This window comes from Pristiophorus japonicus, chromosome 18 (genome assembly GCF_044704955.1).
Source record: "Pristiophorus japonicus isolate sPriJap1 chromosome 18, sPriJap1.hap1, whole genome shotgun sequence".
NCBI lineage: Eukaryota > Metazoa > Chordata > Chondrichthyes > Pristiophoridae > Pristiophorus > Pristiophorus japonicus.
Window position 1 is genome coordinate 89,745,689 of NC_091994.1, and position 27,428 is coordinate 89,773,116.

The window sequence follows — 27,428 nt, forward strand, 5'->3', positions numbered from 1 at the left end:
TCTCTCCCTCCCTCTCTCTTCCCCCCCACCCCCCCTCTCTCCCCCCCCCCCACCCCCCCCTCTCTCCCCCCCCCTCCCCCCACTCTCTCCCCCACTCCCTCTCTCCCCCCCACCACCCCCCCTCTCTCCCCCCCCCACCCCCCCCCCCCACCACCCCCCTCTCTCCCCCCCCCCACCCCCCCCCCCCCACCACCCCCCCTCTCTCCCCCCCCCCACCCCCCCTCTCTTCCCCCCCCCACCCCCCCTCTCTTCCCCCCACCCCCTCTTTCCCCCCCCCCCTCTCTCTTCCCCCCCCCTCTCTCTCCCTCCCCCCCCCCTCTCTCTCCCTCCCAACCCCCCTTCTCTCCCCCCCCCCGCTCTCTCTCTCCTCCCCCCACCCCCCCTCTCTCCCTCTCTCCCCCCACTCCCCACCCTCTCCCCCCCACCCCCCCTCTCTCCCCCCACTCCCCCCTCACCTCTCTCCCCCCCCAACCCCCCTCTCTCTCTCTCTTCCCCCCCCCCCCGCTCTCTCTCTCCCCCCTGTTCTCTCTCTCTCTCTTCCCCCCCACCGCTCTCTCTCTCTTCCCCCCCCCGCTCTCTCTCTCTCTCTTCCCCCCCCACCGCTCTCTCTCTCTTCCCCCCCCCGCTCTCTCTCTCTCTCTCCCTCTCCCTCCCTCCCTCCTCCCCCCCACCGCTCTCTCTCTCTCTCTCTCTTTCCCCCCCACCGCTCTCTCTCTCTCCCTCCCCTCTCTCCCTCCCTCCCTCCCCGCTCTCCCTCTCTCCACCCCCCCCGCTCTCTCTCTCTTCCCCCCCCCCCCACCCCCTCTCTCTCTCTCTCTCTCTCTCTCTCTCTCTATCCCCCTCCCGCTCAGCGGCACGAACGGCTGCAGAATTCTCCCTGGCTGAAGCAATTTCACACAGGTAGGAAGATGGTTTATTTAATCTTTTCTTGGCTTATAAATGTTTATTCAGGTTGGATTTATTTGTATAATATTTGTAGCAGTATAAATAAGGATTTATTGTCGAATTTAATGAGTTCCCTTCCCCCCCCACCACGTTCTGGACGCCTAATTGGTAACCTGCGCCTGATTTTTTTATGTGTAGAACATGTTTTTTCAGTTCTACAAAAATCTTCACTGGCTCCATTCTACTTTAGTTTGGAGTACATTTTCACTGTGTAAACTTTCAAATCAGGCGTCAGTGGCCGGACACGCCCCCTTTTGAAGAAAAAATTCTGTTCTAAACTAGAACTGTTCTACCTGACTAGAACTGCAGAAAAAAAAATGTGGAGAATTGCGATTTCTAAAATAGTCCGTTCTCCACCAGTTGCTCCTAAAAATCAGGCGCGAATCATGTGGAAACTTGGGCCCTATGTGGGGACCCACAACATTGTCAGAGCTTTCATAACTGAGCAATAGCGAATGAAGCGGTGTCATGCTATTTTCTACTCCTATTCCACCCAATGCTCTCCCCCTTAAGAGTGTGCAGGTTGATTTCAAAAACTGATGATAGAAAAAGAGCATTTAACAAAAATCTATCATATTGCTAACATTATACATGAAATAGAAGCATTGTAAAGCATTACATTCTCACAAACTCAATCACAAGTTGATTGCCTGGCAACCCACTGCTGCACAATGCTGTGTAATTTTGATTATGTGGCTACCTAAAGCATCAAAAAGTGTTAGCAAATAAACAATCACACAGATGATCAGTAGAATGTTACAATATGTGTATGGAATAATTGGCATCTGTTTGGATACAACAGCATGACTGCTGCTTCAGTCCCTCTATTCTTATGTGGCATAATCACATCGGCTGGGGAAATCACTTCCTTATCGAGGCCTTCACACAATTCACTGCATTTAAAATGTGATACGTGTTCAGGAAACTAAGTGAGCTGCAGAAATTACTTGAAAAAAACAGCTGAAATGTCACGAAAGTGCACACAGACATGGTAATGGTATGTAAAGTATGAACCCAGTGAATCATGGAATCATAGAAATCTACCGTGCAGGAGGCCATTTGGTCAAAAAAGAGCGCTATGGCCGAATCCCACTTTTCAGCTCCTGGTCCGTAGCCTTGCAGAACACAGAGTGCATCATCCTTCAGCATAAATACAGCTCGAGTTTAATACTGCAGAATAGATTTGTTCTTTCTTGTATTGTTTTTATTGTTTTGTTCTCCAGACTTACATTCACAAATAAGTGGGTTGAGACTGTACCAAACTCATTTCACTTAGAAGAGAGACTTTCATCCCACCAGTTAGGGCTTGGCTGACCCTGGATCCCCAGTTTAAAAAAAAAAGAACAGGGGTTCTCGGCTTCTGTGCCGTGTAGACCCTCAGAACTCAGCAGTTCATTTGAGAAAGACACTGGTGTGTGACCTTGGGCCAAGATCTAGTGAAACACTTTCAAGTCACTGTTTGCTAGTGCTGTTGGGGAGGAGTTAAACTAATATTGCAGGGGGATGTGAACCAATGCAGGGAGACAGAGGGAGACAAAAATGAGGCAAAAGCAAAAGACAGAAAGGAGATGAGGAAAAGTGGAGGGCAGAGAAACCCAAGGCAAAGAACAAAAAGGGCCACTGTACAGCAAAATTCTAAAAGGACAAAGGGTGTTAAAAAAAACAAGCCTGAAGGCTTTGTGTCTTAATGCAAGGAGTATCCGCAATAAGGTGGATGAATTAACTGTGCAAATAGATGTTAACAAATATGATGTGATTGGGATTACGGAGGCGTGGCTCCAGGATGATCAGGGCTGGGAACTCAACATCCAGGGGTATTCAACATTCAGGAAGGATAGAATAAAAGGAAAAGGAGGTGGGGTAGCATTGCTGGTTAAAGAGGAGATTAATGCAATAGTTAGGAAAGACATTAGCTTGGATGATGTGGAATCTATATGGGTAGAGCTGCAGAACACTAAAGGGCAAAAAACGTTAGCGGGAGTTGTGTACAGACCTCCAAACAGTAATAGTGATGTTGGAGAGGGCATCAAACAGGAAATTCGGAGTGCATGCAATAAAGGTGCAGCAGTTATAATGGGTGACTTTAATATGCACATAGATCGGGCTAGCCAAACTGGAAGCAATACGGTGGAGGAGGATTTCCTGGAGTGCATAAGGGATGGTTTTCTAGACCAATATGTCGAGGAACCAACTAGGGGGGAGGCCATCTTAGACTGGGTGTTGTGTAATGAGAGAGGATTAATTAACAATCTCATTGTGCGAGGCCCCTTGGGGAAGACTGACCATAATATGGTGGAATTCTGCATTAGGATGGAGAATGAAACAGTTAATTCAGAGACCATGGTCCAGAACTTAAAGAAGGGTAACTTTGAAGGTATGAGGCGTGAATTGGCTAAGATAGATTGGCTAATGATACTTAAGGGGTTGACTGTGGATGGGCAATGGCAGACATTTAGAGACCGCATGGATGAATTACAACAATTGTACATTCCTGTCTGGCGTAAAAATAAAAAAGGGAAGGTGGCTCAACCGTGGCTATCTAGGGAAATCAGGGATAGTATTAAAGCCAAGGAAGTGGCATACAAATTGGCCAGAAATAGCAGCGAACCTGGGGACTGGGAGAAATTTAGAACTCAGCAGAGGAGGACAAAGGGTTTGATTAGGGCAGGGAAAATGGAGTACGAGAAGAAGCTTGCAGGGAACATTAAGGCGGATTGCAAAAGTTTCTATAGGTATGTAAAGAGAAAAAGGTTAGTAAAGACAAACATAGGTCCCCTGCAGTCAGAATCAGGGGAAGTCATAACGGGGAACAAAGAAATGACAGACCAATTGAACAAGTACTTTGGTTCAGTATTCACTGAGGAGGACACAAACAACCTTCCGGATATAAAAGGGGTCAGAGGGTCTATTAAGGAGGAGGAACTGAGGGAAATCTTTATTAGTCGGGAAATTGTGTTGGGGAAATTGATGGGATTGAAGGCCGATAAATCCCCAGGGCCTGATGGACTGCATCCCAGAGTACTTAAGGAGGTGGCCTTGGAAATAGCGGATGCATTGACAGTCATTTTCCAACATTCCATTGACTCTGGATCAGTTCCTATCGAGTGGAGGGTAGCCAATGTAACCCCACTTTTTAAAAAAGGAGGGAGAGAGAAAGCAGGGAATTATAGACCGGTCAGCCTGACATCAGCAGTGGGTAAAATGATGGAATCAATTATTAAGGATGTCATAGCAGCGCATTTGGAAAATGGTGACATGATAGGTCCAAGTCAGCATGGATTTGTGAAAGGGAGATCATGCTTGACAAATCTTCTGGAATTTTTTGAGGGTGTTTCCAGTAAAGTGGACAAAGGAGAACCAGTTGATGTGGTATATTTGGACTTTCAGAAGGCTTTCGACAAGGTCCCACACAGGAGATTAATGTGCAAAGTTAAAGCACATGGGATTGGGGGTAGTGTGCTGACGTGGATTGAGAACTGGTTGTCAGACAGGAAGCAAAGAGTAGGTGTAAATGGGTACTTTTCAGAATGGCAGGCAGTGACTAGTGGGGTACCGCAAGGTTCTGTGCTGGGGCCCCAGCTGTTTACATTGTACATTAATGATTTAGACGATTTGTAGTATCTCCAAATTTGCGGATGACACTAAGTTGGGTGGCAGTGTGAGCTGCGAGGAGGATGCTATGAGGCTGCAGAGTGACTTGGATAGGTTAGGCGAGTGGGCAAATGCGTGGCAGATGAAGTATAATGTGGATAAATGTGAGGTTATCCACTTTGGTGGTAAAAACAGAGAGACAGACTATTATCTGAATGGTGACAGATTAGGAAGGGGGAAGGTGCAGCGAGACCTGGGTGTCATGGTACATCAGTCATTGAAGGTTGGCATGCAGGTACAGCAGGCGGTTAAGAAAGCAAATGGCATGTTGGCCTTCATAGCGAGGGGATTTGAGTACAGGGGCAGGGAGGTGTTGCTACAGTTGTATAGGGCCTTGGTGAGGCCACACCTGGAGTATTGTGTACAGTTTTGGTCTCCTAACTTGAGGAAGGACGTTCTTGCTATTGAGGGAGTGCAGCGAAGATTCACCAGACTGATTCCCGGGATGGTGGGATTGACCCATCAAGAAAGACTGGATCAACTGGGCTTGTATTCACTGGAGTTCAGAAGAGTGAGAGGGGACCTCATAGAAACGTTTAAAATTCTGACGGGTTTGGACAGGTTGGATGCAGGAAGAATGTTCCCAATGTTGGGGAAGTCCAGAACCAGGGGTCACAGTCTGAGGATAAGGGGTAAGCCATTTAGGACCGAGATGAGGAGAAACTTCTTCACCCAGAGAGTGGTGAACCTGTGGAATTCTCTACCACAGAAAGTAGTTGAGGCCAATTCACTAAATATATTCAAAAGGGAGTTAGATGAAGTCCTTACTACTCGGGGGAATCAAGGGGTATGGCGAGAAAGCAGGAAGAGGGTACTGAAGTTTCATGTTCAGCCATGAACTCATTGAATGGCGGTGCAGGCTAGAAGGGCTGAATGGCCTGCTCCTGCACCTTTTTTCTATGTTTCTATGAGACAGGACAGTGTCCACTGACAGAGTCACATGAATCAGTTAAAAAAAATATGCAGATATTGTTTATAGTTATAAATGCTATGTTTTAAATGTCATTTACCTGCCATAGTGTGTAGCTGGTACTACTGGAGAATTTATACATGTGAAAGATCACAATTCATTAAAGCTACTGCGTTACTATTCTCTGAAACCGTACACCATTTAATCACATATTAATATGCACAAGGAGCATATAATGAATTTTACTGTACAGTAGGGGTCAGCCTTTGAGCTATTGACTGAAGCCACCACAGTCAATGCTGGTTTTATGCTGTACTTGAGCAATTTAGGTCAGTGTCAATATTTCATTTCCAATAGATAAATATGAAAGACTGTTGGCAACTGGAAATATCAATTCAATATAGGCAGATGACACAATAGCCTGATCGACTGTCAGTATCACTCAGAGACCTGTGGTAAAAGGGAAAATACGTACTAGAACAGCAAGAGAGGTTGTTCTAAAGCACATTGCTGGGCTCTAACCTGCATCGACAAAACAGAGTGAATGGAGCTTTACTCTGCATTTAACAGAGTACTGGACCTGGGTGTGTTTCATGAGACATTATCGATGAGCTTTATTCTGAATCTAACACATTTTGTACTTTAGAGATGTCCAACCTTTTTTGGAGTTGGGGTACGATACATATGTCAAGACCAATGAGTGGGTCTCATAGAACTAGGTTGAAATGTGAATTGCATACAAACAAAGAGAGAAATTACTTAAAAGGTAATTTTTATGGTTATAAATGCTATGTTTTAAATGGTTTAGGGTTAGAAAAAAATTTAGAGACAAAAAATGCAAGGCCCTCAATCCTCGTCCTGTTCCATCATCATCCTTCCCCCCCTGCTTTCCTCATCCACCAGTCCTTCATCTTTTCCCCCCTGTTTTCTCTCACCCAAGGCTTTGACAACTTGGAAGATTCAGCTCTTTATATGTCCCGGACATAGAGGACTGGTGAAAACAGATATTGCATTGCTGTAAAAAGACCTGAATCAGGATGAAGCCTTTTCCAGACCCCAGGGCCCAGAAAGTTTAAATGAGCTCAAGTCGAAATTGGCTTTATATTCCCATGCTGTACTTGATGGCGTTGATTGCTGGGCAGTGTGGAGGGGGCATTAATTCACTGATTCATGCACGATGAGAAATTACATCAAAATTTTAAAACTGTCAGCAATTGGAATCGGAAGTACAATTTCAAAATTTGCAGAGGACACCAAATTGGGGGCGGGGGGTATAGTTAATACTGAGGAAGACTGCATCAAAGCACAAGATGACCTTGCAGAATGGCTGTGTAAATAGCGAATTAATTTGAATATAGAGAAGTGTGAAGTGGTTCATTTTGTTAGGAGGAATAAGGAGGCCACATATTCCTTGCAAAATGGGGTAGAGGAGCAAAAGGATCTAGGGGTACACATTCACAGATCATTAAAAGTAGCAATGCTAGTTAACAAGGTCATAAAAAGTGCAAACAAAGCACTGCCGTTCATTTCTAAAAGAATAGAATTGAAAAGCAAGGAAGTTATGTTAAACTTATATTGAACCTTGGTTAGACCACACTTGGAGTACTGTGTCCAGTGCTGGTCTCCATATTAAAAAAAGGATAAAGAGTTAGTGGAGAAGATGCAGAAGAGATTTACAAGAGTGATACCAGAACTGAGAGGTTATAATTATCAGGAAAGACTGAATAGACTGGAGTTCTTTTCTCTTAAAAAAAAGACTGAGGGGTGACCTAATCGAATTATGAAGTAGTTTGATAGGAAAGATGTATACACACACACACAGTACATTTAATATATGCTACGCCAAGTCATAAACTGAACAATGGAGCTCTGGTACTGCAGGCACAAAGTGTAGTGACTTTTAAACAGCAATATAATTTCAGGGCTCATGTGAGAATTATAAAATACAACTGCAAAACCTGACTGCTTTTTACCATCATCCAAACCCCTTCTTTGGATGCTGCATGTAATTACTTCAATGTTCTCTTAATCTCATGATTACGCTGGATCATGTCACCTTCAAAACTCTGTCAAACTGTGTGTGGATGGCAGCTGCCAGGACCCAATCTCCGAGTGATCAGGGTCATAATAGGAATACATTCTGTGGTGCTGGGATTTTGCTTTATGCTTTGATTACTTATATGTTTTATTTTGCAAATTTGCAAGCATGTGACCTCACCCTATTTCCCTCCCAAAGAAAAAAAATCTAAATCCATCAGTTCATAAATGGTGCTGTTTGAAAATAGGGCTGATTATTCAGGGCTCTGTATCTCTCTGTTTAAGTGGGCAGGCTGTTGTTACTCAATTACAGAACACACTGGAATTGTGAAATGTTTCCTAAGTCTAAGTTCTTCTCTTACTCTGACTCGTTTTCTTGATGTTCTTTCAGACTCTCTACCAATGATTCCTCAAAGATCTCGAGTTCTTCGAATGAAATTCGTAAGAGCCAGGTGATGTGACGGATGAGGACCCTCGCACGCGCGTCGTAATATCCTGCAACACAAACATAAGAAATAGGAGCAGGAGTAGGCCATTTGGCTCCTTAAGCTTGCTCTGCCATTCAATGAGATCATGGCTGAGCTTCTACCTCAACTCCACCTGCCTGCATTATCCCCATATTCCTTGATTCCCTTAATATCCAAAAATCTTGGTCTTGAATATACTCAATGACTGAGCATCCACAGCTCTCTGGGGTAGAGAATTCCAAAGATTCACTAACCTCTGAGTGAAGAAATTTCTCCTCATCTCAGTCCTAAATGGCTGACCCCTTATTCTGAGACTGTGACCCCCTGGTTCCAGACTGCCCAGCCAGAGGAAACATTCTCCCTGCATCGACCCTGTCTAGCCCTGTAAGAATTTTGTATGTTGCAATGAGATCACCTCTCATTCATCTAAACTCTAGAGAATATAGGCCTAGTCTACTCAAGCTCTCCTCATAGGACAATCCTCCCATCCCAGGAATCAGTCTGGTGAACCTTCTAAGGCAAGTATATCCTTCCTTAGGTAAGGCTGTAAAAAAAAGTTGATCACACACATTATATGTTGAATGGTGTATTCTAGTTGGAAAACCCTCGAACAGCTACAACTTTTACTGCTTTGAATTAGCATGACCTGGACATACTGTATTTGAGAAGAACAAAAGTGTTAAACCTTGGGTGGCTCCAAGTTTCAGTGGACAGATCTTTCAAATGGCTCCACAATGAGCAATACAGACCAGTATTGCGCTGATCAGTGTGACCCCGAGCCATACAGCCCTGGAGTGTGCTCTCTGGTGGAGTACTGAGCCACACAGACTCGGAATGTGTTGCCCAGTGCAACACTGCACAATGCAAACCATGAGTGCACCACCCTGTGTGCTACTTGAACACACACACTGTTCCAGACAAGCTCCAAAATGCTATTTTTCAGATTAAGAAAACATTTTATATATGATTTCCATCAACTGATATTTTGATAAATTCAATTAAATAAAAGGGAAGGTGTGATAGTATGCTTACTGGGACCATCAGCAGCTCCTCTTTTTATATTGCATCTCCTCCAACACATCTACAGTCAATCTGACCTCACCCTCCCTGAAAAGCTAACCACCGTGGCCCCACCATCAGGCCAAAGAGTGAGATACAAAGAGTGTGGTACAAGCAAGTAATTAATGTTATGTCTTGTGCATGGTACAGAAATACAATGCTTTATTCCAAGACACAAGTCGAATTTGTTTGCTTGTTCCCCCACACTCACTAGGGCAGTAAAGAACCAAGTTCCCCCATATCCCACCACTAGATTTAGACCACCCACTGATGACCAATGTTCACCAATGGGCGTGTACCGCGCAGCAATCAGGAGGTCTCGCTGAGGCCGCTCACAAGCTGGACGAGACACTGCGCAGCAAATTTAAAAGAATCACGCACAAAAAAAGAGGGAACATTGTCGATGACAGTTAATCTCCACTCCAGTGACCACAGACCATTAACTTTACTTCACTATTCTCAATTCACTCCTGAAATGTTAGTGATGTATTCATGTATGACTGTCCCCTTTGACAGTATTACTGTCAGGCTGTGCAGGATTAACCCTGTGAAGCTTGCAATTGGTCGAACATCTATTTGACTGGAACATTTTAGATCCTCTCTCCCCGATACTGCTCTGCGGATGGGTGTACAGCCACAGAATGGTTGAAGCAGTCACCAAGAGACCACAGAGCATTGTGGCAAACTCTTTACTTTTCGAGTGCTCCTCTCATAATTACAGACAAGAAAAATAGGCAAAAATGTCAGCAGAGGAGTTTTTGAACATAACATTTATAATAATAAACATTTAAAAAGGCGAGGACTTTCTGTTCTGGAGATGGAACATTTTCCATTTCAGGCACTTGGTATCAGCTGGCGTACAGCCCCATTAAACACTTCCAGGTCAGGTACAGCAGAGTTTATATAAAGGGTAAAGCTCCCCCTATGCTGCCCAAAAATGTGCACCAACCTCAGGAATGCCCTTTAATGCACCAATTTTACAATTCTCATTCCTACACCAGCCATTCTGAATCCTCTCTGAGCAAGGCCAATTTAGTGTCAATTAGCATCAAAGTCGGAGCTGTTTTGTGTTGTGGGTCCATGTCCACTGGGAACTGGGCTGCAACTAGATATACACAGAAGTTACAACTGAACAAGTACTTTAGTTCGGTATTCACTAAGGAGGACACAAACAACCTTCCGGATATAAAAGGGGTCAGAGGGTCTAGTAAGAAGGAGGAACTGAGGGAAATCCTTATTAGTCAGGAAATTGTGTTGGGGAAATTGATGGGATTGAAGGCCGATAAATCCCCAGGGCCTGATGGACTGCATCCCAGAGTACTTAAGGAGGTGGCCTTGGAAATAGCGGATGCATTGACAGTCATTTTCCAACATTCCATAGACTCTGGATCAGTTCCTATGGAATGGAGGGTAGCCAATGTAACCCCACTTTTAAAAAAAGGAGGGAGTGAGAAAACAGGGAATTATAGACCGGTCAGCCTGACATCAGTAGTACGTAAAATGATGGAATCAATTATTAAGGATGTCATAGCAGCGCATTTGGAAAGAGGTGACATGATAGGTCTAAGTCAGCATGGATTTGTGAAAGGGAAATCATGCTTGACAAATCTTCTGGAATTTTTTGAGGATGTTTCCATTAGAGTGGACAAGGGAGAACCAGTTGATGTGGTATATTTGGACTTTCAGAAGGCTTTCGACAAGGTCCCACACAAGAGATTAATGTGCAAAGTTAAAGCACATGGGATTGGGGGTAGTATGCTGACATGGATTGAGAACTGGTTGTCAGACAGGAAGCAAAGAGTAGGAGTAAATGGGTACTTAAAGAATGGCAGGCAGCGACTAGTGGGGTACCGCAAGGTTCTGTGCTGGGGCCCCAGCTGTTTACATTGTACATTAATGATTTAGATGAGGGGATTAAATGTAGTATCTCCAAATTTACGGATGTCACTAAGTTGGGTGGCAGTGTGAGCTGCGAGGAGGATGCTATGAGGCTGCAGAGTGACTTGGATAGGTTAGGTGAGTGGGCAAATGCATTGCAGATGAAGTATAATGTGGATAAATGTGAGGTTATCCACTTTGGTGGTAAAAACAGAGAGACAGACTAGGAAAAGGGGAGGTGCAACGAGACCTGGGTGTCATGGTACATCAGTCTTTGAAAGTTGGCATGCAGGTACAGCAGGCGGTTAAGAAAGCAAATGGCATGTTGGCCTTCATAGCGTGGGGATTTGAGTACAGGGGCAGGGAGATATTACTACAGTTGTACAGGACCTTGATGAGGCCACACCTGGAATATTGTATACAGTTTTGGTCTCCTAACTTGAGGAAGGACATTCTTGCTATTGAGGGAGTGCAGCGAAGGTTCACCAGACTGATTCCCGGAATCGCGGGACTGACATATCAAGAAAGACTGGATCAACTGGGCTTGTATTCACTGGAGTTCAGAAGAATGAGAGGGGATCTCATAGAAACGTTTAAAATTCTGACGGGTTTAGACAGGTTAGATGCAGGAAGAATGTTCCCAATGTTGGGGAAGTCCAGAATCAGGGGTCACAGTCTAAGGATAAGGGGTGAGCCATTTAGGACCGAGCTGAGGAGAAACTTCTTCACCCAGAGAGTGGTGAACCTGTGGAATTCTCTACCACAGAAAGATGTTGAGGCCAATTCACTAAATATATTCAAAAAGGAGTTAGATGTAGTCCTTACTACTAGGGGGATCAAGGGGTATGGCGAGAAAGCAGGAATGGGGTACTGAAGTTGCATGTTCAGCCATGAACTCATTGAATGGCGGTGCAGGCTCGAAGGGCCGAATGGCCTACTCCTGCACCTATTTTCTATGTTTCTACAACATGGAAACAGACCATTCGGCCCAACCAGTCCGTGTCAGCATTTACCCTTCACGTGAGCAAATAGTTCTCAACACATTTACCCACCACATTCCAATATCTCTTTTGCCCCTTTTCCTTCAAACACCGATCCAATTAATCTTGAATGTTGACATAGTTTCTGCCTCAGTCACTAAACCAGGAATTGAATTCCATAGCCTTGCAACTCTCAAAACTGGGTAAACTCATTCCATGCAGGACCCAGCCAACACAGGAGACTTTCGCCCTGCCAATTTCAGCTGGATTTGAACACGGGTCCCAGAGGTGAAAGACTGGAGTCAAATTGACTACACCACCTAGCTCCCTTAAACAAAATATTTCTGCTGTATACACAGATAATAGCCCTTGAGAAGCAGGTTGAGCTTATAGGAAAAGTATGTGCTTTACAATTCATGCAACACGATAACAAATCAGTAACTAGCACCTTGAACACTTGACTGAATTATTAATATTTGCTGATATTTCACTACAGGAAATAAAGATTATTTAGTTTCAGCTGATTTAATTTTCCGTTCAAATATGAGAATTCTTTACTTTCATCTGTTTAAATTAAAATTTTCTTCCTCGAATTGTGAAGGTGCCGACTCTGGCTGGGTATAGTTCCATGGAGACTGGTAGCTCCGCAATACCTCACAGAAATTGTTCGTCGTTCTTCATGAGAGCCGAAACAGAGCATCTCCGCAGGCCATGTACCCACAGGAATACATCACAGCTAAGCCTGATCCTGTTTGCACCCAATGTCCACACATACTTTCCACCAGTGGATATTGATCAGGGGCAGATTTTGTGGCTGATTTTAACCTCTTTGCAATCCAATGGAACCAAGACCAATTGTAACATCAGCTGCCGCCTGACCCAAGATCAGCTGACCCTCCAGCAATCGAACCCGAGACATTCCTGATCATTGCAGCTGAGCACCTCAGTGGATAATGTACTCTTGGCTTGTATGATTCGGTACAATACCGATCAGCTCACTTCCAATTTGTGTGTTTCAGTGGCACACAAGGTGCTGCACTCATGGTTTTACACTGCGCAACACATCCCTAGACTATATGGCTCAGTACTGCACCAGATAGCACACCCATGTTCTATATGGCTCAGTACCTGCAATGAATGGCGCACTCCAGGTCTATATGGCTCTATCACACGGGGCACGGTAATCCTGGTCTGTATTGCTCGTTTGAAAAATGTGTCCATTGAAAATTGGAGGATTCCAAGTGACAGGAGGAAGATCGTACCAGTAAATCAGCACACACACTGATGTTGGCTGAGTCTTGGGCGAGATGGCAAATGTAACACATAGGACTTCTCCACAGAGTGAAAATCAGGGTATGAGCGAAAATCAACAACAACGTGTATTTATATAGCGCCTCTTTCGTAGTGAAACATTTCAAGGCACTTCACAGGAGTTTTATGCGATAAAAATTTGACACCAAGCCACATGAGTAGAAATTAGCGCAGGTTGGCCATAGAGGTATGTTTTAAGAAGCGTGTTGAAGGAGGAAAGAGAGGTAGAGAGGCAAAGATGTTTAGACAGGGAGTTCCAGAGCTTGGGGCCTAGGCAACAGAAGGCACGACCATCAATGGTTGAGCGATAACAATCAGGGATGCTCAGGAGGGCAGAATTAGAGGAGCACAGACATCTCGGTAGGTTGTGAGGCTGGAGGAGATTACAGAGATAGGGAGGGGCGAGGCCATGGAGAGATTTGAAAATAAGGATGAGAATTTTGAGGGAGAAGTCAGAGCGCGAGAAAAATCAGGGAGCGAATATAGTTTGGACAACTCTTCCTCAACCTCCGACAACCAACAAGGAGGAATAGTAAAATTTGTAGGGGTCTTATCTGTCCTCTCTACGATAGAATAGTGGGTGGTGCTGACAGGGGTGTTGTGAAGAAATTTTGAAATGTCAGTATGTCAGTATGGGAGCGAGACATTGTCACAATATCAGTCAAGTAACCTATTAAAAAGAGACAGAATGGCATTGATTTCCTTGGATGCTTTGGCTTCCTCCCGCTTGGTATGTGAAACAATGAAGCATATCTGTAAGCTTGCATTGTCTTTGTATAGATGCTACTTCCCTCTTTTGTTCCTCTTAAGTTTCCAGTCCTACTCATTCTTTCTTCTCCCTACTCTGTTGACAACAAGTCACTGAATTATACCCTAACGGAATTCATTCTTTCCCAGGTCCTCAAAACTGTGGAACTCCTCACCTCCCTTAAAGCTTCCTTTCCTGCTATAATCCCCAGGCTTCTAAATTCCAAGCTTGGTGATACCAAATTACTACTTCCTTTACAAATCCCCCGTGCAGCACCCACATCAGCGTCCTCATTCAGGCTAACATCCCCAGCATTGAAGCACTGACCACACTCAATCAGCTCCGCTGGGCAGGCCACATAGTCCGCATGCCAGACACGAGACTCCCAAAGCAAGTGCTCTACTCGGAGCTCCTTCATTGCAAACGAGCCAAAGATGGGCAGCAGAAACGCTACAAGGACACCCTCAAAGCCTCCCTGATAAAGTGCAACATCCCCACTGACACCTGGGAGTCCCTGGCCCAAGACTGCCCTAAGTGGAGGAAGTGCATCCGAGAGGGTGCTGAGCACCTCGAGAATCAACGCCGAGAGCATACAGAAATCAAGCGCAGACAGCGGAAAGAGCATGCGGCAAACCAGTCCCACCCACCCCTTCCCTCAACGACTATCTATCCCACCTGTGACAGAGTCTGTGGCTCTTGTATTGGACTGTTCAGCCACCAAAGAACTCACTTCAGGAGTGGAAGCAAGTCTTCCTCGATTCCGAAGGACTGCCTATGATGATGATTTTCTTCCCTCTAACTCTTTTCAACCATGGTCCTTCACCTAGGTTGTTTGATTAAAACAAACAGCACTTAACACTTGAATGTCATTCAGCAGAATCAGACACGGTTGTCATTCAAGTGATCCATATACCAGTTTACCACTTCTGTTTACTTTATCATTTTCAGCTTCACAAAGACTATAATGTAGCAGTGGGGTGACAGTCACTCCTGCTGATAGCTAAGAAGATGTTACATGATTTTAACCTGGTAGTGAATGCATGATTTGATTCATCAGTTTGCGAACTCTGAAAGATGTATTTTGCACAACTGTAATTAAACATTTGACCCTTTCAGTAACAATGCAACATTGTAATTTCAGTCAGAAGTGAATACCAGTTTAGAAACACCCAATTCTGTCAAGGCTATGTTGGACATTCGTGACCTCCCTGGTGCCTGGTAGTTAAGATTGCACAGCACATGGCTAAATGCAATGAGGGCAAAATAAACTATAACTAATTACAATATGGACTAATCAAAACAAAGGAGGAACAACGTTTGAAATAGTAAAGGGGGAACAGATGCTCCCTTGATACATCAGTGGGTACTGAGCCATGAAGCTACCAATTCCTGATCTGTGCTGAGTTAGAGCTCAGCCAAGTCAATGCTAGGTGCAAAATGAAAAATGTTAGCCTGACTTCCTGCTTCTAATCATTAACTAGTGCCCCCTTCTCGAAAGTGTACAGGTGTGGTCATTGGATGAGGGCAGGATCAGGCTTGGTTGTGATACTTTCCATAGTTAAATAGCCTGCTGACACTCACTGTCTAAGTTCACACAGGAAGAATGACCACTGGGTAGTGGAAGATTTCTAGCAGCTGTGGAGCTATACTGCAGCAAAAATCAATGCCTTTCCCCTCTCCTTTCCTTTCCTGGCAATTTTCTCCCCTGTCCTCCTCTTCTCCTGAAGGCATCAGCCTCTTGGTCAGTTACACAAACACGGAGCATCTCAGATGCACAAATGGCCATTCTTCATTTACTTATTTTCCCCCTGATTTCAAGATGAGGATCTCACTTCTGGCAAATGGAAGACTTTTAATTTTGGGCACTTAGTATTTGCCCTCAAGTACCCCCAGGTTATGGACATTGTGTGTCAGATGTAGATTACAACTACCACTACACTTAGGTCAGGCACAGCACATGTTCGATACAACAAATGTCTGAGGTGAAAGGCCAGCATCTAACCTACTGCATCATCCAGTCCCCTTAAGTGGCCATTCTTCATAATTGGGACTAGGCAGAGTATTTGATTCACTGAGCCCGAACCTGTTCACCTAATGTCCACATGCACGAAGTTCTAGTAGTGATCATTAGACAGTGATCATGAAGGTAACTACTGACTAATTTTCCGCATCAGCTAACTCAGCACAAACTAGGAACTGGACCTGGGTTCGTACTGGTTTTTATGACTCAGCTGTTCATTGCTTTAACTACTGAGGGAATGTGAGTCAGCATTTCCAAAGTGGCAAGCAGAAAATGGAAGGAAAGGGTGCCACGGATAGATCCTTGCGGTGCTCTGCGAACCGTCAGGTACTGGGCAGAGAGCGCTGTGTGCTGTCAGGTCCTGGGCAGAGAGGGCTGTGCATCGTCAGGTACTGGGCAGAGAGGGCTGTGCATCGTCAGGTACTGGGCAGAGAGGGCTGTGCATCGTCAGGTACTGGGCAGAGAGCACTGTGTGCTGTCAGGTCCTGGGCAGAGAGGGCTGTGTGCTGTCAGGTCCTGGGCAGAGAGCGCTGTGTGCTGTCAGGTCCTGGGCAGAGAAGGCTGTGCATCGTCAGGTACTGGGCAGAGAGCGCTGTGTGCTATCAGGTACTGGGCAGAGAGGGATGTGCATCGTCAGATCCTGGGCAGAGAGCACTGTGTGCTGTCAGGTCCTGGGCAGAGAGGGCTGTGCATCATCAGGTACTGGGCAGAGAGCGCTGTGTGCTGTCAGGTCCTGGGCAGAGAGGGATGTGCATCGTCAGGTCCTGGGCAGAGAGGGATGTGCTGTCAGGTCCTGGGCAGAGAGCACTGTGTGCTGTCAGGTCCTGGGCAGAGAGGGATGTGCATCGTCAGGTACTGGGCAGAGAGCACTGTGTGCTGTCAGGTCCTGGGCAGAGAGGGCTGTGCATCGTCAGGTACTGGGCAGAGAGCGCTGTGTGCTGTCAGGTCCTGGGCAGAGAGGGCTGTGCATCGTCAGGTACTGGGCAGAGAGCGCTGTGTGCTGTCAGGTCCTGGGCAGAGAGGGCTGTGCATCCTCAGGTACTGGGCAGAGAGCGCTGTGTGCTGTCAGGTCCTGGGCAGAGAGCACTGTGTGCTGTCAGGTCCTGGGCAGAGAGGGATGTGCATCGTCAGGTACTGGGCAGAGAGCGCTGTGTGCTATCAGGTACTGGGCAGAGAGGGATGTGCATCGTCAGATCCTGGGCAGAGAGCACTGTGTGCTGTCAGGTCCTGGGCAGAGAGGGCTGTGCATCTCATAGAAACGTTTAAAATTCTGACGGGTTTAGACAGGTTAGATGCAGAAAGAATGTTCCCAATGTTGGGGAAGTCCAGAACCAGGGGTCACAGTCTGAGGATAAGGGGTAAGCCATTTAGGACCGAGATGAGGAGAAACTTCTTCACCCAGAGAGTGGTGAACCTGTGGAATTCTCTACCACAGAAAGTAGTTGAGGCCAATTCACTAAATATATTCAAAAGGGAGTTAGATGAAGTCCTTACTACTCGGGGGATCAAGGGTTATGGCGAGAAAGCAGGAAGGGGGTACTGAAGTTTCATGTTCAGCCATGAACTCATTGAATGGCGGTGCAGGCTAGAAGGGCTGAATGGCCTACTCCTGCACCTATTTTCTATGTTTCTATGTTTCTATGTCAGGTCCTGGGCAGAGAGGGCTGTGCATCATCAGGTACTGGGCAGAGAGCACTGTGTGCTGTCAGGTCCTGGGCAGAGAGGGCTGTGCATCGTCAGGTACTGGGAAGAGAGCACTGTGTGCTGTCAGGTCCTGGGCAGAGAGGGCTGTGCATCGTCAGGTACTGGGCAGAGAGCGCTGTGTGCTGTCAGGTCCTGGGCAGAGAGGGATGTGCATCGTCAGGTACTGGGCAATGAGCACTGTGTGCTGTCAGGTCCTGGGCAGAGAGGGCTGTGCATCGTCAGGTACTGGGCAGAGAGCACTGTGTGCTGTCAGGTCCTGGGCAGAGAGGGATGTGCATCGTCAGGTACTGGGCAGAGAGCACTGTGTGCTGTCAGGTCCTGGGCAGAGAGGGCTGTGCATCGTCAGGTACTGGGCAGAGAGCGCTGTGTGCTGTCAGGTCCTGGGCAGAGAGGGATGTGCATCGTCAGGTCCTGGGCAGAGAGGGATGTGCTGTCAGGTCCTGGGCAGAGAGCACTGTGTGCTGTCAGGTCCTGGGCAGAGAGGGCTGTGCATCGTCAGGTACTGGGCAATGAGCACTGTGTGCTGTCAGGTCCTGGGCAGAGAGGGCTGTGCATCGTCAGGTACTGGGCAGAGAGCACTGTGTGCTGTCAGGTCCTGGGCAGAGAGGGCTGTGCATCGTCAGGTACTGGGCAGAGAGCGCTGTGTGCTGTCAGGTCCTGGGCAGAGAGGGATGTGCATCATCAGGTACTGGGCAATGAGCACTGTGTGCTGTCAGGTCCTGGGCAGAGAGGGCTGTGCATCGTCAGGTACTGGGCAGAGAGCACTGTGTACTGTCAGGTCCTGGGCAGAGAGGGCTGTGCAGCGTCAGGTCCTGGACAGAGTGCTGTGTGCCGTCAGCACTGGGCTGTGAGTGCTGTGTGCTGACAGGTCCTGAGCAGAGAACGCTGTGTGCCATCAGGCACTGGGCAGAGAGCGCTGTGTGACATCAGGCACTGGGCAGAGAGAGCTGTGTGCCGTCAGGCACCGGGCAGAGAGCGCTGTGTGCCGTCAGGCACCGGGCAGAGAGTGCTGTGTGCCGTCAGGCAGTGGGCAGAGAGCACTGTGCATGGTCAGCACTGGGCAGAGAGAGCTGTGTGCCATCAGGCACTGGGCAGAGAGCGCTGTGTGCCATCAGGCAGTGGGCAGAGAGCGCTGTGTGCCGTCAGGCAGTGGGCAGAGAGCGCTGCGTGCCGTCAGGCAGTGGGCAGAGAGCGCTGTGCATGGTCAGCACTGGGCAGAGAGAGCTGTGTGCCATCAGGCACTGGGTAGAGAGCGCTGTGTGCCGTCAGGCAGTGGGCAGAGAGCGCTGCGTGCCGTCAGACACCGGGCAGAGAGCACTGTGCATGGTCAGCACTGGGCAGAGACAGCTATGTGCCATCAGGCAGTGGGCAGAGAGAGCTGTGTGCCGTCAGGCACCGGGCAGAGAGCGCTGTGTGCCGTCAGGCAGTGGGCAGAGAGCGCTGTGTGCCGTCAGGCACCGGGCAGAGAGCGCTGCGTGCCGTCAGGCACTGGGCAGAGAGCACTGTGCATGGTCAGCACTGGGCAGGTTGCCCACAGCAACGGTGGACATTTTTTTTTTAAAGTGCCTCTCAAACTGTTCCTGATTGAATTACTAAATGGGATTATTTCCTTCACATGCTATTCCCGATTGAATCAATAAATTAGATTATTGCTTAGAACGCTGTAATTGATTGAATCAGAAAGTGTAATTATTGCTTTGCACGTAATTCCTGGGTAGAATTAGTAAATGAAATTAGTGCCTCAAACACTACTCCTGGATTGAATCAATAAATAGTATTATATAGTAGAAAACGACTATTCAGGAATCTGTTCGAGGCACCAAAGTGGTAGGAAAAGGCAATCGGTCTCAGTGCTCCTGAACTAGAGATAAAATCAGCTGAGGGTGACATCTTGATCACTATTCAATGATCCCTTCTAGAATATGCATGCAAATAAATGAGCAAGAACAGGATCAGACTTGGCTTAAATGTCCTTTATGCTCAAGCAGCCTAGTGACACTCACAATCTAGAATCACGCCCTTAAAAGGAGCGATGAGCAGTGGCCTGGGAGCAGCATGGCGGCACCGACCTGTGTGAGAACACCAGCAGCAGGTTGGGGCCTTAAAAGGAGCGGCGAGCAGTGGCCTGGGAGCAGCTGTGGCGGCATACTACTACAAGATGCAGCGCTAGCTGGTGCAGGAGGGCGATGACAGTGAAGAGGGCGACTGGATTGATCATCACCATAACCCAGGTTGGTGATTGGAGTGTGGGCAGGTACAGCAGGAGCAGTGAGGTCGAGGCAAAGGAGCGGCGAGAGATTGCAGAGCGATGTGATCGGGGCCCAGGAGAGGCACGAGTTCGGGGCCCAGAAGAGACCTGGGCCCAGGGGCAGCACGGGCCAGCCCACACTGTGATATGTGTGCACACTAGGTCTGTACAGCAGAGCTGGTCTCCAGTCGTCTTGGTTAACCCTTGCCACTGGACCAAGACCAAGCTCTGTCAAGCCCGTGCGGTGGCTGATGGGCAACGGCCACCACACATTAAAACAATCCACGCACGGGCAACTTCCACTCTTCAATATGCAGTTTGGGACCTGGAATATTAGGTCATGCATTGAAACACCTGTGAACTCATTGAACACATTCCTTTTTGGCATGGAAGCAAGTCATCCTCGATTCGAGGGACCGAAGAAGAAGAATAACCACACATGAAGAATGGCCATTTGGGTGAAGTTCTGGTGTCCATGGAACCACACATACTTCAGCAAGAGTCATTGCCTTCAGGAGAGGAGGGGAGAAAATTGGGGAAAACACCATAATCAGGCAATAACTTATCTCCAATGCAAAGCAGACTGTGATGTGTGTTGTATTTGAGAGATTGGCATACCTCCTCCCACTGAACAATGGGATTGCCACTTTGCATTCTAAGCACGCACTATCCAGATCTTACAACCTACTACATTCCCAGCATATGGAATTTTCAAGTTATAAAGTTGCAGGTTTTAAGATGTTTTTAAATTGTTTTGTCCAAATACAAACCAGAAATGTAATGACTCAGCTGACCATTACATTAGATTAAGCTTCAACAGCTTCTAGTTTGGGCACCCAAAGCTCACGGAAGAGAATTAGACCTGTACTAGATATCTAATCCGGAGAATGTGTGTGGGACTGTAACCCAAAGAATTGCTGAACTTCAACCCTGCCATTTATTTCAGAGAAAAAAATTCAACAGCCATCTGTGTTAACACATTTTGACAAAGGGTTGAATTACCTGCTATGTATTTTCAGCATATTCTGTTTTTAATTTCAGTGTCAAGATTAAGTTAGGCAGATCAAAGAGGTATTCAGCTACAGCACCAGCCTCAAGTAATCATGTCCAAATAGGTTAACGTTGATCACTGTGCATATGAAACTGCAACACAATAAATAGGATCTCAGGGGATTCCACTTTTCGTTAGTATTTCTCTTACCCAACGTGGAACTTAGCCATACTGAAGAGGAAGGTCACAGGTTTTACCACCGTTTTTTTTGTCAATTGGCTGACCTTAGCTATCATAGGCGGACCCTCGTATCGAGGATGACTTGCTTCCACGCCAAAAAGGGATGAGTTCACAGGTGTTTCAATGAAGGACCTAATATTCCAGGTCCCGAATTACATACTGAATGATGGAAGATGCCTTTGCGTGGATTTTTTATAACGTGTGGTGGCTGTTGAACACCAGCCACCACACGGGCTTGACAGAGCTTGGTCTTGGTCCAGTGGCAAGGGTTAATCAAGACAACTAGAGACCAGCTCTGCTGCATGGACTTAGTGCGCACACAAATCACAGTGTGGACTGGCCCGTGCTGCCCCTGGGCGCTCGCCTCGCCTGGGCCCCGATCATGTCACTCCATGATTTCTTGCCGCTCCTGTGTCCCAACCTCACTGCTCCTGTTGTACCTGCCCACACTCCAATCACCGATCAGGACCCTGATGACGTCCAATCCAGTCGCCCTCTTCGCTGCCGTTGCCCTCCTGCACCAGCTTGTGCTGTACCTTGTAGTGGCATGCCACCACACTGCTCATGGCCGCCGCTCCCCACTCCTTCCATGACCCCAACCTGCCGCCGATGGTCTCTTGCAGGTCGGGGCCATAAAAAGAGCTGCGAGCGGCGGCCCGGAGCAGCATGGCGGCCCCGACCTGTGAGAGAACATCAGCGGCAGGTTGGGGCCACAAAAGGAGCGGTGAGCAGCGGCCTGGAGGGCCCGCATGGTGGTAGGGGGACGACAACTGGCTTTGGTGCCCTGAGCTACCAAAAATGAAAATTTGGCCAGGGATCTTGCTGATCAGTTTAGGTCACTGGTAGTGTGAATGTTTAAAAATGTATAGAGACATTGAAGTTGAGAACGTGGGAATTGTATAGGGACAGTATAAGCTAACAAAGAATTCATGGAGGAATAGCCATGACATCTCAGACTCGAGACTGCGAAATGTTACAACACTAACACATATTGAAACAAAACCCACAGCTTGCAGAAAAACCTCAAGGTCTTATTAAATCATGTTATTAACCTGAATCATTAACAGAAGGTCTTTGTTTAAAATCAGACCATACTTAGGTCGGCTTATGAGTGGACAAAGGGAAAGAGGGATCAAAAGGGATAGGCTGAACTAGGATGTCACTCTAGCCCTATCTTGTTATCTTTTGCCGAAAATGTATAACCGTCGTCCCTTTACAATGTAACGTCACTTTGTCCGTAGGAAGTGAGTGCGTTCTATCAGAGTTGCATTCCTTCTGTCTGATAAGGTCCCCGATCGGGATTTGCATTTTAAATAAAAGCTTGCTTTGTTTAAAGCACAAATGGTATTCGTTTCAGTAATTTTGCTGAACCAGATTGAGGGAAAAGAATCCACATTTACATTTACAGTAGCACCCTCACACCTTTGTGTCAGAAGGTTGTGTGTGCATGCCCCGTTCAAGTACTTAATCTAGGCAGACACTCCAATGCAGTAATGAGGGAATGGTGCATTGTCAAGAGGTGACATCCTTCTAAGGCTTCAGGTTTAGATTAAAAATCCCATGGAAATATTCAAAGAAGTGCAGAGTTCTTTCAGTGCCCTGACCAACATTTCTCCCTCAACCCAACAACAACAGAAAGTAGATTAATTGGTCATTCATATCATTGCGGTCTGTGGGATGTTGCTATGTACAAAATGGCTGCCGTACCTGCCTACATAACGCAGTCACTGCATTTCTATGAAATTTGAAGCTCCTTGAGTTATTTGGAGTAAAGTGCTATATAAATGCAAGTCTTTCTTTGATCAGTACTGCAAGCTCAAAGGTATTAAATATCTTAAAGAAAGGACTTGCATTTATAAAGCACCTTCCACGCTCTCATGGTGTCCCAAAGCACTTTACAGTTAATTAAATACTTTTGAAGTGTAGTCACTATTGTAATGTAGGAAACACTGCAGTTAATTTGCAGTCAGCAAGGTTCCACAAACAGCAATGAGATAATGACCAGATAATCTGTTTTAGTGATGTTGGCTGCGGGATAAATATTGGTCAGGACACCGGGAAAATTCCTCTAATCTTCTTTGAATAGTTCTATAGAAATGGAAATCTTACTTTGATCACTTTACAATGACACTGCTGGAGACTTGGCAAGGAAAAAAAAGGCACCAGCGGTGATGTTTTCCTTCCCACTACATATGCTCACACATAAAGGATGGCTACTTAAGTGAGGTACTAGAAGACAGCTAGCACCTTTAGAACTGTGCTGCAAGCAAGGAGTCAATGCCTTCAGAAGAGGAATGGAGAACATTGAAGGTGGTTAAAAAAAATTTCTTTCCAAAATAAAGAGAAAATTATGGAATTACACAGCAGGTAGGAAGGTCAGCATCTGAGGGAGTAAAGACAGGTGAACATTTCATGTGGACCTTTGTCAAAGCCCCAAACTTTAAACTTTTCTTTGAGTGTTAACAGACGTTCTGCGCCTTGCCATTATTTTGGGGTTTTCACAAATACAAGTTCGCAATTTTTCTTTCTCCTGTAATGTTATTTCCTGTTCGATGTCACAGGTTAGCATGGCAATGGTGAAGTAAGTGTCTAATTTAAAAATCAGAAACTGGATCAAGGTTAGTGATATGAGAGAGTCAGTAAATAGTCTCTGTGCAAAACTCAATTTATTGGAATCCTGAACTTTGTTCAATCCTCCCAGGTGAGTTACTTCCTCAAGCAATTTATCAAAACAACAACTTTGATGCTTCTCTATAATCAGACTGGCGATTTACAAGCTATATCAGTACTTCGGGGATTTTCTGCATCAGGAAAACATCCAAGGCTAGGCACACAACAGCTGCATTGTTAATGTAAAGCCAGGGATATGAAGTGCATCTATGAATAATAATGACCTGATTCAGAATGTTTTGCATTATGGTAATACTATACAAAAACATCCAATATTTTAGACACAAATAAAAACTCAACTTCACATAATACTCTGAATACTAAGCATTTTAGCATTCTACAATAAGCAAATCATTTGCAATCTTTAATTTGTTGGTCTTAATAAATCCCTTCCTCCCCCTGCAGATCCACAACTTGTGATGCCTTTAGTGACCTTGATTGAAATCTGAGCTTCGGGTCATTGTCAAAATTACTTTTACTGCAGAGACCAAGTAAGGACCTTCAGAATATTGCAAAGATGATTAGTGATCATTTTAACACCACTGAATCCTGCACTCTAGGTGATGATCTGCATCAAAACAAATACTGTAGCAGCACGGGGAAAGAGAGGGAATGTCATAGCACGAGGAGCGGGAGGGAGTGGCGTGGGAAGGGAGTGGCGTGGGGAGCGGGAGGGAGTGCTCCACAATCAGAGAGCAGCCATTTCCAGATCTAAGAATTTTAAATGGCTTCTAGATGCTGAAGTTGGCTTTCCACACAAGCTAAAAAAGGAACTTGCATTTATATAGTGCCTTTAATGTAGTAAAATGTCCCAAGGCGCATCACAGGAGATTCGCAGGCCAGATCAAAGAAGCTCATGGGCTACCTCCTGGACATCACTGTTGTAGAGCAATGGAATTGTCAACAAATGTGTATCAGGTCATGACATTTGGCTGTATCCCAAGTTGGTCCAAGTCCTGGGTGTGGGTGCGTTTGGTGCTATCTATTAATGAGGGAAGGGCATGCTCAAGATGAGGCTGTTGATTTTTACATGGTGGAAGAGAGGTGGAACGATTGTTATTTAGGATAAGGAATTCTATGGGCGTATTTGTGAATTTATTGAATTTGTGTGTGTGGATTATGTGAGATGTATTATTAAGGGTATATAATGCGGTGGGTGAGGAACTGTCATGACAGCCGTATGATACAGAAATATGCGAATAGAATGTGGCGGGTCAATTTTTGTGACGGAAGAAATCAAAAATGACACTACCGAGATGGTTCTAGGACTTGACTGCTTCCTGATTCTGGGATCTCATTGGTTGAACAGCTAAACCTGTTGTGAGAAAAATACAGCTCACTGGCCACATCCGGCCCACCAAGTCATTCTATCTGGCCCGCTGGACGGGACAGGAATAGAACGTGAGCCGGAGCTCGAGCTACACATTCGTCTATCCACTTTCACTTTTCATGGGTCAGAGACAGACCCAAGCAGCAGCCAAGGAAAAAAACATAGTAATACTTCATTCAAATTAATAATTCACAAAAGCAATTTTCCCCGGCCAGATCTTAAAAAGATCCGTTCCTTTATTCTGGGCCCCAATGGCAGACGTCCATACCCAGAGTGCACTGCATACTGGACTATGCCCTATCCAATTTAGAGTGGAGTCATGGCTGCTCATCTCCATGACTCTTTTACCAGAGAAAGTGACCAGTGCTCCTCTTTCCTCTTCCGGTACCTCTGAGTACGACGGCAGGGAAGTTCTCATCTGGCACCAATTGGGACGGCATTAGTAATCTTTGCAGAGGGACATAAAGATGACTGAGGTGGGAAATTGATGCTGACACAGGCTCCAAAGAGGATACAGTTCTATTTCACAGCACTGATTTACAGGGACTAGAAGACACCACAACATTTTCAACTTTTATCTTTGATTCATTTCTAAGCAGTATCGAATTCATGTCATGTATTTAATAAAGCACTTGACTACTATGTGAATTTATGTTTATGCAATATTTTTTCGCACACGCTCCCTTTAAATTTGCTACGTGGCCATCTGCTATGCAGCTGCGCATGCGCAGTATCTCTTCCAGCGGCAGGAGCTGGGGAGTGGCCTGTATATCACCACGCGATTGGTGCGCGACTGTGCGGACACGCGCCTTAGGGCGAACATTGGTGGGCGGCACTCAATAGCTCACCAAAACAAGTGGCCCTCCAGCCCAAATAACTGCCCACCCCTGAGCTAGACTGAAGTGAGCATGGTCTCTGGTTCAGTGATCTGATTGATGGAAGGGAACAGAGGTTACAACACTACATTAATCAGCTGTGCATTCCCAACATGTTCTGTTCTTAGTTACAGAATCCAGAACTCACCATCTTTCAATGAAAAGGAAACAAGATCCTGAAACAGAAAAACAAAAATCAGATGGCATATTTGAGTTCTTCCAAAATAAAGGCAAATATTTCACAGAAATCGTCATAGAAACATATACAGAACTTCAAGACAACAATCAAAACTGCAATCAGGGACAGTAGACAGAACAGCACACCAGGATGCCATACAGAATTGGTACCTGAGTGATCAGGATTGGACTGTCCTTCAAAGCCGATTCTTTTAGCAGCAGGTCTGCAAATGTGTCTGCTCCTTCCCCTCCCAGTCCATTGGCAAAGGCCTCCATGACCGGCAAGACAGATTCTGAAAGCTGCAACCACTGTACAAGCCCTTCAATAAATTCCAGTCTGAATAGCCTACAAAAGCAAAGAAATGTGTTTAGTGACCCTGCTTTAACAAGACTCAAGTGTAAAACTGTCCAGTATATGCATGCATGCATATGCGCATCATCATTGTCATAGGCAGTCCCTCGAGTTGAGGGTGACTTGCTTCCATGCCAAAAAGTTCACAGGTGTTTCAATGAAGGACCTGATATTCCAGGTCCCGAACTAAATCCTGAAGGGTGGACGATACCTGTGCGTGGATTTTTTTAACGTGTGGTGTTCGTTGCAAACCAGCCACCACACGGGCTTGACAGAGCTAGGTCTTGGTCCAGTGGCAAGGGTTATCCAAGACGACTGGAGACCAGCTCTGCTGCACGGACCTAGTGTCCTAGTGCTAGTGTGCGGTCCTAGCGCACAGACATATGTGCATCCGTTATACACAAGCATGCGTGTACTCTGACACACCTATGTATATGCACATGTGCAGTCACACAAACACACATGCACGTATACACATGTACATGGACTCACCAGTGTGAATTGATTGTGCGCAACCACACATGCACGTACACATGCATCTCACACACTCACGCATACATACCAACCTGTAAAACCATTAAAGGCTAACCAACAGCTTCATAAAAACTGACAGCCCCAGAAACAGTTCTGAATGGAGACCTATAGTATGTGAAAACCAAGGGGTTAGACAAAGTTCTGTGGGACATGGACTTGCCATAACCTAAATTGCAGGTGTATCCAACATTGCATTATTTTTATTACAGTATATAAAAGCAGTTAGCAGCAGTGGTGATTTAGAAATTACTGCAAGGGGGTGTGACTACTGAAGGTATGGGAATCATTTTCTGTGGGCACA

The 27,428-nt window shown here is 46.1% G+C and overlaps 1 protein-coding gene across 3 annotated transcripts in view; it reads right to left on the reverse strand.

Annotated features, from left to right (window-relative positions):
* tmco4 (transmembrane and coiled-coil domains 4) overlaps positions 1–27,428 on the reverse strand; it is a 109,258-nt gene that overhangs the window by 75,247 nt on the left and 6,583 nt on the right. For 2 of the 3 annotated variants that reach the window (XM_070860315.1, XM_070860317.1), the window contains exons 3-5: positions 26,413–26,587; positions 26,213–26,240; positions 7,906–8,038 (exon numbers count right to left, since the gene is read on the reverse strand). In XM_070860315.1, coding sequence (XP_070716416.1) covers positions 7,906–8,038; positions 26,213–26,240; positions 26,413–26,587 — 336 coding nt within the window. Of the gene's footprint in view, positions 1–7,905; positions 8,039–26,212; positions 26,241–26,412; positions 26,588–27,159; positions 27,233–27,428 lie in introns of all 3 variants that reach the window. The other variant, XM_070860316.1, reaches the window with a different exon arrangement.